This window comes from Hydractinia symbiolongicarpus, chromosome 1 (genome assembly GCF_029227915.1).
Source record: "Hydractinia symbiolongicarpus strain clone_291-10 chromosome 1, HSymV2.1, whole genome shotgun sequence".
Taxonomy (NCBI): Eukaryota; Metazoa; Cnidaria; class Hydrozoa; order Anthoathecata; family Hydractiniidae; genus Hydractinia; species Hydractinia symbiolongicarpus.
In genome coordinates this window covers 11,460,155-11,469,830 of record NC_079875.1, presented here as the reverse complement: position 1 = coordinate 11,469,830, position 9,676 = coordinate 11,460,155, and the positions used below count along the sequence as shown (strand labels likewise).

The following is a 9,676-nucleotide window of genomic DNA, read 5'->3' as shown; positions in this document are numbered from 1 at the left end:
GTGGTTATAGCTCTCGTACTCTGTGCGGGAGACCAGGGTTCGATTCCTCTTGACGGCGATTCAACATGGGCGAGTGAATGTTACCATAGCCCGGGTTAACCCAAGCCATGTGAGGGAAATTGGGAAGATGGCACACTGTGTGGGCCGTTGGATGTTGCCGGGAGTTGTCTAGTAGAGCGCGGGCTCTAATTGGGTCTGCGTAGCTCAAAATGAGCATTAAATACTCTAGGACTCTCCATCTACGCCATGGCCCCTCCTGGAAATAATAGACAGGGTATATCTCTCGATATTTGTGAGGCTAGCCATGTAAAATATGCACATCCTATCTAGTTTGATAGTGTTTGTTCCAACCCGTGTTGTTATCTACACCATCTTGAGCAATATTTTTCGCGTTCTGTAAATTACCTAACTTGGCACTGCGCTAGTCAGACATCGCGCAGCCTATAGACGCAAGGAAGCGGGAAAACTCTGTGGAAGTCAAGAGGTAGCCACAGTTCTTGTTTTTAAACATAGTTTTCTTTTTTAATTTCATTGTCCTGATAGTTACATTGACACCAACCTATTTATGTAGCTAGCAGTTGCTACATTTATATTCTTTTATATTATATTTAGGCCGTGGGCCAATCTGTCTTAAAAGCTCTGAAAAAAGGTTTCGTACCCCAAATCTCGGGACAAAAGTATCTATATATAAATTAGCGATTTTAAACATACTGAATTCAAAAATAAATGTTACCAAGCTGGTAACCCCATAGTTTTCGAGAAATTGAGCATCAAAAATACATTATTCGTGTGTTATTGTGTTTTATTGTGTTAGCTAAGTGCTTTTTAAAGTATTTCTTTGTAATATAGCTAGCTATAGTTTAAAAAATTAAAAAATACATGTTAACACAATATAAATATTAACACACCCAAAATTTTTATAGCCTTGAAAAACTAGGTAAATATTTAATTATTGGGTCGTATCGAGAACTTTTCAATGAACTGAAATCTCCAGCATCCCTTATATCAGTTTTTTATTTTTGCTTGTACCTAATATTATTTTTTCTTGTACCTAATATTATTTTCATGTATATCGACTGAAAAATACAAAAAGGTCAGTAAGTAGCTTAAATATAAGTAAAATAATCTAATGGAAAAAGCAGACCGTGTGTTATCGATATTTTGCCAGCACTTATGCTTCCCCTTGCCGTAAAAGCAGCTGGCGGTATCGCAACCTTGAAGATGAGTTAAAAATTAAAAGTGTATTTATATTTTCGAGTCACTACACTCTTTTAAGAACATTTGATTTTTTGCAGATTGTCTTTACATTAGAGAAAAACAAATTGGTCATGTAGAGGAATTGTGTATTTTAACAGAATTTGTTTTAATTACCACTTGTTTTCTCCTGAAAAATTATTTAGCTATTGCTTAAAATTTTGAATTCCGGATTGTTTATACAACAAATGAGTTTATTGTATCATGCATGAAAATGCATGAAATCTGATAATTGAATTAACTTTGAAAGGGAAGATGTCCAAAATACGTTTCCTCTCACCAACTCCAGTTTCGACGAACAGGTTTGAAGATATTGAACTGTAAGTCGCAACCAGGATAATAACATATTAGGTAATTCTTTTAATGAGTTTATTGACTGTTCAACTAATGCAGTGTCATGTCTCAGAACAGAAGAGTGTGAAACACAATGTCCAAATCCATTTAAAATTCTGATAAGACGCTCACTACCAGTAATCTGTCGAACAGCCCATGACAAGTGCCATGGATTTTAGGGTTGGATTCCGTCCATTACTTTCGTGATATATCAAATCTTGTGCAATAGCCATTACAACATTCTCATCTTTGGTCAGTTTTAGAATTGTGTAATCACGGTGAGTCACTTTTACCAGTTGCCCATGCAACAAAGTTATACACCAACGGTGGTATTGAATCTTTTACAGCATTTATATTGAATTCTTCTGATGTAGGTGGCCATGCTTTAGTGAATTTTGGAGCATTTTTCAATAACTCACGCAAATTAAGAGCAACCAAGTACAACTCACGTTTAATATTAGGTTGACACCGTTGATCATTGATGATCTCTGTTAAAAAATAAGACAGTATGTTTATACCAAAGAAGAACTATATACTCTTCATAACAAGCCTGAGGAGTTCTTCTTAAAGTATATATGATTATATACTATACTTCTACTGTATTTTTAAATATACTAGTAAAAATTAGCAGCTTCTTATTATGAACATATTTTCTTTTTCTTTCTTTGACCATAGCTTAATTTTATGTATAGAACATGTCTTTTCTAATAACAGACTGTTTAAGACTTTTTTCTAATTTCACAAATTTTTGGCACATTTAGCAACCCTAAACAATATTACCTTTTTCTTTCTGATTCTAAGTTACTAAATTCTACTGGATTTTTTAAAAACTGCTTTCTTTAACAAAGTATATATTACATCTATTTACATATATATGCATTGTTCTACATGAAATGGGCCACCCAGCATTATGCCTATATTAGTGTCACCAGACATTACGTGAAGTGGAGCAAAGGAATTGAACCTTAAAACCATGCAGAACTTACCTTCAAAACTTTCATTTACTTCTAACTGACTACATCTTTCTTCAACTTGACTAGATGATTGAATATTTGTTTCCATAAGTTCAAATCTCCAGCAACCATAACTTCATAAAATACTAACTCACTACTATTTCTTACACTTGGTTGATGAAAAACAGTATGTGGAAAACTCTGTTGTATACGGGCCTTTTATCTCTCTGATTTGTAGTTGGAAGCATCTAATTGCTCTACAGTCTGAACAATTTTCACAAATCTATTGTTAAATGTTTTAAAAAATATACTTTTCCTTGATTAACTAACTTTTCGTTGATATACTTGTCACAAAACTTCATGAATGATTTTTCATACATCAATGTTTTCCTTTTTTTTCAACCCAAAGTATTTTGGGGTAGCTTTTGTAACATGGCATATGATATCTTACTTCCAATGCCACCATACCTTGTCCACTCCCCAGCTTGCACAGTATACCACTATAATAAATTGTTGCATTAAACTATAATATCAGGTTTTATTTTAATACACATAAAACAATTCCACTTTTGTCATTCAAAACATCACATTCATATATGTAAAATGACTTAATTAGAACATATTAGAACAATATAAGCACTTACGGTTTTAATAGTTTCCTTGTTGCATATACAGTACTGTGAAAAGGTTTGTTGACATCGTGGTTCGTGTTTATTTCATGTTGCGCACGAACCACGATAGCCCACGATGCGTATTTTTTTAACAATCGTGGACCTCACGATCATGTTTCGTGGACTACACGAACGAAAATTAAATATTACATCGTGGCTTCCACGATAGATAACTGCTATTGTAAAACAACAAAGACCGTTAGTTTATCAATTAAATCAAAAACTGACGGCAAAAATATAAATTAACACTTGTTGTTTTAATTCGTTGTCATAAAGCTAGCTACATAATAGATTTTAATTGTTCGTGAATCAAAATGTGATCTTAAAAAACATTTTTTATCGCCGCTTTTCGTCTATAAACTTTTAAAATGCGATCTAAAAAAACATTTCTATCGCCGCTTCTCGTTTTTAAACTTTTAAAATGCGATCTAAAAAAACATTTCTATTGTCGCTTTTCGCTTATAAACTTTTAAAATGCGATCTAAAAGAGCATTTCTATCGCCGTTTTTTCTTTTTAAACCCTTAAAAATGTGATCTAAAATAACATTTCTATCTCCGCTTTTCGCTTATAAACTTTTAAAATGCGATCTAAAAGAGCATTTCTATCGCCGCTTTGCGTTTTTAAAATTTTAAAATGCGATCTAAAAAAAACATTTCTATTGCCGCTTTTCCTTTTTAAACTTTTAAAATGCGATCTAAAAAAACATTTCTATCGCCGCTTCTCGTTTTTAAACTTTTAAAATGCGATCTAAAAAAACATTTCTATTGTCGCTTTTCGCTTATAAACTTTTAAAATGCGATCTAAAAGAGCATTTCTATCGCCGTTTTTTCTTTTTAAACCCTTAAAAATGTGATCTAAAAAAACATTTCTATCTCCGCTTTTCGCTTATAAACTTTTAAAATGCGATCTAAAAGAGCATTTCTATCGCCGCTTTGCGTTTTTAAAATTTTAAAATGCGATCTAAAAAAAACATTTCTATCGCCGCTTTTCCTTTTTAAACTTTTAAAATGCGATCTAAAAAAACATTTCTATCACCGCTTTTCGTTTTTAAACTTTTAAAATGCGATCTAAAAAAGCATTTCTATCGGCACAGACAAATTTAATTTTTCTAGACAAATGACATTTCGTAAAAATACAATCGCGTCCATAACGAAATAGTATACACCAAGCAAAAACTACGAATATGCTTTTTTAGCTTGATAAAACCTGAAACAAACAAATTGACTTTCATAAAAGACTTTTTTAAAAAGAAAAAAAAATTAAATTATATTGGCTATAAAAATCGTGGAGCTCGCGAAAATAATCGTGTGACACACGATCCTTCGTGGAGATAATAATATTAGCGTGGTGGCCACGATAGAATGTTTGAATGTTTGTTATACATAAAGACCACGATTTTATCGTGGTTCGTGTGCACCACGCTCGTTATACGAACACGATGTTAACAAACCTTTTTCACAGTACTGTAATATGTACATACTGCTGGTAAAACATGACCAGACTTTGCACCAACACTACTGATGAGCGTAGATGTTTGACTGACACAACATCATTCTAGGTCAGTAGGTAAAAAACTTAAGGAACTACTTTTGTCAAATAAAAATAAAAATGTATAACCGAAACCTAAGACATTAAGGGCTTATTTTAACAAATTTAACATCAAACATTAACTTATTACTCACACAGAAAATTAAAGAATTTAAGAATATTTAGTCTTCCATAGCTGGCTTGTAAAAAAATTGTATAACCATCTATAACTCCAGAGCAGGTATTTACCTGATCAGATCCTACTTCTTTGCTGTTTTTCTTTTTGTCACTAGCTCTTTTTAACTTTCCACAGTCTGTAAATCTTTGGTAACATTGCCGATGTTAAAATAACTCAGAAATTCTTTCTTCCTACCAATTCTCTCCCTCACTTTGTGGAAACAAGTCAAATGACTTCATATATATGTCTTTTGGAGGCTCTGAGTCATAGTGGTGTAGCATGATTTTTATTTTTAAAAAGGGCAGCATTAGAAGTGAACGATAAAACAGTAAAAAAGTAACATGTTTTGTAAAAATTAAAGAAAACTGCAGGTTTTGGGTCTTGGTAACATTTAAAATCGTGATCAACATCCTTTAAAGTATTAAAATCAACCAAGATACTTTTGTCCTGAGATTTGGGGTACGAACCTAAACGTTTATGTCTCTTGTCCCACGACCTGATTGTTTAGAGTTGCACGTTATACAAAATGGACGACATTATACTTAAGCTTACCTCCCACTTCAAAAAAAGTTCATCTTATTCTGTTTATATTATGTTGAGAATTTGTAATTTAACATTTATGAAGTAAAATTTGAAATAATGAAGCTAATATAAAGCCACATTTTCTTGTGTTTACAGCATATTCCTTCTTGAAAGCCGCCATTTTGTGATAAATTTTTTTCGGATTAAACCCATTTTGACGTCATCTCCCGGATGGCAAAAAAGGCCCCCTGAACATGTTGACGCAAAACGATAACTCAGGGAAAAAGAAAAAGAGTAAATTGTTGCAACTAAGATTAATTTTGTTAATAATTATAAAATGTGTTTTTGTGCTATGGCTTTTTGTTAATAAGGATAATAGAAGTAGCGCTGCAAAGCATTCCTTTGCCAGTCTTCCAAAAGGCAAGAAAAAACGAGCTGCTTATACTCATTAACAGAGTCGATACCCTTTCAAAGTCGAGTTTTAATCACTAGAATTCTAAATCTCTGTCTACTTGTCTTTGCATTAGGCCATATAGAAATTCTGGTATAGGTGCTCACTCTTCTACGTTGCATCTAAGACTTTTCTATTATATTGTGGTACACTAGGCAGGGGATTTACAGGATTTTATTTTGTTCTGCACGCAGGCCTTGTCAGGAAGGAAAATGCTGGCGTGCGAGCTTCGCACGTCATGATACTTCTTAATAATTTTGAGCCGTGCGATGGCGTGTGCTCATTTTTGTTCCATTTTTTTTTTTCGAATAATCATAGAACTCGCATACAGCAACACTAATTTTGCCATGTTTTAAAAAAGCAGGTAATTTGTTGCGACGAAACTAAAATGTGCGATGCGTTCATTATTCATTATTTTTGAAAAAAAAATTATACGACGTAGCAACAGAACGAAGAAAAATTATAAAACATGCAAGTTACAGTCATAAAACTCTTTCAGTTAATAACTTTTTTGGAAATATTTGTGAGTGTTTTTTACTTGTTTTTGAATGTTTGTCTTCTTTCTTAATAGACATTGCTTTAATCGGTCAATTTTAAAAGCATTGCGTAAACTTTTATCTTTTTATCCCATTTTTTTTGTTATATGATTAGCATCTTCATACATTCATGAAAATTACAAGTCTATAAGGCGCCAATTACATCCTACTAAAGCGCCAAAATTTGCAACTTTTTAGCGCCAAGACCACCTCAAATAATTTTACAACAAAAAAAAATTGATAAAGGGAACATGTGTTTTTACGCCAAAAAGCCCTTGCTTATATATGCTGTTAGAAATCAAATTGAATCAATGTTTCCGCTGCTTAATTTGATTGTATAAATTGTAATATAGCTGTCTGCAGGATAAATTAAACTATACCTTGGCGTGCTATTTTATAAACCCTTCGTTAAATAAACATGGTTTTGTTAACAAAGCTAAAGTTAAAGTTGTTCCTTCTAATAAGGCACAAAACAAGATGTAACCAGGGAATAAAAGCCATAAAAATATATATGAGCGTTCAAAATATAATACAGCTATGTTATGCTGTGATTCTTTAAGTTTTATTAGATGGTTAAATTGAATATAGCATACTATATAATTATACTGTAACAGTAACATCATATTTAAATGTTTTTGCTGAATAATATAACTATAAATACACTTCTTTGGTCACTATCAAAATATCTCCATCATTAAAGGTTTAACATTCATTTTCATAAGTTATACCTAGGATATACATTTATTATGAATACCAACCATAGCAATATAAGGTTATGTTATGAAACCATGCAACCAAGTTAGCAATTCTAAATTTCACATCGTTTATAGATATTTGCTGGAATCAGTTATACTGGTATCTACCAATAAGTCATATATTATTGCCTGCTTTTTTAAAAAATAAGGTATATTATTGTATTAAAGGAAACCCGGGGTATAAAATGATGCTGCACTTCTGTTATAAAGCTTTAGAAGTTGGTTAACAAAGTTTGTTTTAATTTTTTAACAAACCCTTTTGCATTCTTGTGAAAAATCGAAATCGAAAAATAAATTCCAATAAATTAAAAATTTATAACTATCAAGTAATCTTATCTTTTAAAACTTGACTTGTATCTTGCCTGCTGCTGATATTAAAAAAAAAATATAAGTGAATAAAAAAAGTTAATTAAAGGTCAAATTTAGGGAAGCACTTTATGGAAGAGTCCATTTAGTCTCTAAATTATATATATTTCAGTACATATATATAATTCAGAGACTAAATGAGCTGAATTCATTTTTATCATGCAGTTCTAATATAATGAATCTGTTGAATGACAAAGTAACTAAAAAAATTCCATATAAAAAATACCATCACACAGTATTTTCTAATCAAATCGTTGATTACGTATTTGATCAACTAACCCATGGCATCAATTTTAATCAGATAACGGAGAGTATTAGTAAACTTTATTTCTTGGAATATCAGCAAAGTCGTGACACTAATCTTGAGGGGTTTCATAAAAATGAGATGTATTCTTTTCCTGGCAGGGATAAGATTTTAAACACATTCTTAGACATTTTTCGAGACAGAAGGTTGTTATACATAAAAGGCGTGGAAGATTGTGTACCAGCCATTCGCATTAGTGCAGATCACACTTTTAAAATTGCAAAGAATATTGGAGGATATAGAGAAAAGGATGATAACTGCATAAATGAGAATCGAAAGGTCTTTATTTCAATAGATGAAAAGTATAGGGTATGTGGATGGAAAAAACTGTTGGTCATGCTGAAATTCAACCTATCATTTAAAAACATAAGCAGAGAATAAGTAATAATAATACCATTGTATTTCATTGTTGATAACTGCTGTGAATCTAAAGACCTTTACCAGACAGTTTTCCCTGGCATTGAAACAAAGTTAGATGTTTTTCATGCAAAAAAAGGTAAACAAACATTGTAAAATTAATGTCAGGAAGAAAGGCTTTCTGTACCAATACTTAGGACTAATAGTCAGACAGAAAGATGATATTGGCTAAGTAAGAACAAAGCTAACAGAAGGAGCTGGTAAAATCTTTGTACAACTTTATTTCTGGTCACAACGAATTTATTACTAATCTCCCAGAATGAAAAAAAGAACAGTTTCATGCTGAAGTTATAAAATTGAAAAATATACAGTTATAACAGATGTGTGGATATACAGATATATGGATATGTGGATTTTAAGATATATGGATTTGTGGATGTACAGATGTATGGATGTGCAGATATGGATATGTGGATATACAGATATATGGATGTACAGATATGGATATGTGGATATACAGACATATGGATGTACAGATATGGATATGTGGATATACAGGTATGTGGATATACAGATGTATGGATGTATGGATTCAGAGACTAAATGGACTCTTCCATTAAGTACTTTCAAATTTGGCGTTGGCTAAATCAAATTAAGCTAAATTAAGGCCAAATTATGCAGTGTACCACTTTCGAAGACAAATTTGAGTACTCAGAAACGTTTAGTTTTTAGAATGTTAAAAATGTTTGCTTGCTTACATTTTGTATCATTAAATGCATTACAGCCAAATATTTTTTTGTGATCTAAACTTTTAAATGATATTGGAACACTGTGTGTTCGTCATCAAGAAGGGGTTAAACCGTGTAACAAAAATCATGTAAATGCTTTCCAATGTTGTTGGCGTTGGTAAAATTTGGCTATCTCACCAATACACTGGCCAATATCTTATGAATATAAATGCATTTGTTTACTATGCTTTTTACATAGAACGCTTTTTAAATATTAAGTGATTTTTTAACTTTGTTTTTTCTCAATATTTATATTGGTTACTTTATTGCTCAATAAAATCTGCATGAAAGGTAAACGAGACAATAAATATTTGATATACATGAAGGAAAAAAGTATCCCTGTCAGGAATATCGTGGAAAATGCTAAAATATCAAGTAGTAAAAAATGTTTTTTGTACTTTTGTCTTGCCGCTGTGATATCATGATCAATTGATATTGGCCAACTTCTTATATTTTTACTCAGTTAATAAGATGATAAGGATGTTAAAATATAATCGTTATCACCATTTTATTATAATGTTTTGTTTAAATTTGAATATTATTATGCTGTTATCTTCTAAATTTTTTTTCCTAGTGTGGTGTAAAACTTTGTATTATATTTTCTTTTTATGTTAGTGTAGAAGTGCAGGTGAGTTTTCAGAGTAATATCCTGCTTCTGTGTACATGTTTAATTTTTGCAG

The 9,676-nt window shown here is 31.6% G+C and overlaps 1 protein-coding gene across 3 annotated transcripts in view; it reads left to right on the top strand.

Annotated features, from left to right (window-relative positions):
• Positions 1–407: 407 nt before the first annotated feature.
• Positions 408–9,676, top strand: part of LOC130638689 (short-chain dehydrogenase/reductase family 16C member 6-like) — a 43,279-nt gene continuing 34,010 nt past the window's right edge. For 2 of the 3 annotated variants that reach the window (XR_008982362.1, XM_057447022.1), the window contains exon 1: positions 8,472–8,766. Coding sequence is in view for 1 of the 3 variants with exons in the window: in XM_057447022.1 (XP_057303005.1) it covers positions 8,609–8,766 (158 nt within the window). In the remaining 2 variants the exon portion in view is untranslated. Of the gene's footprint in view, positions 485–8,471; positions 8,767–9,676 lie in introns of those variants that run through there. The other variant, XM_057447024.1, reaches the window with a different exon arrangement.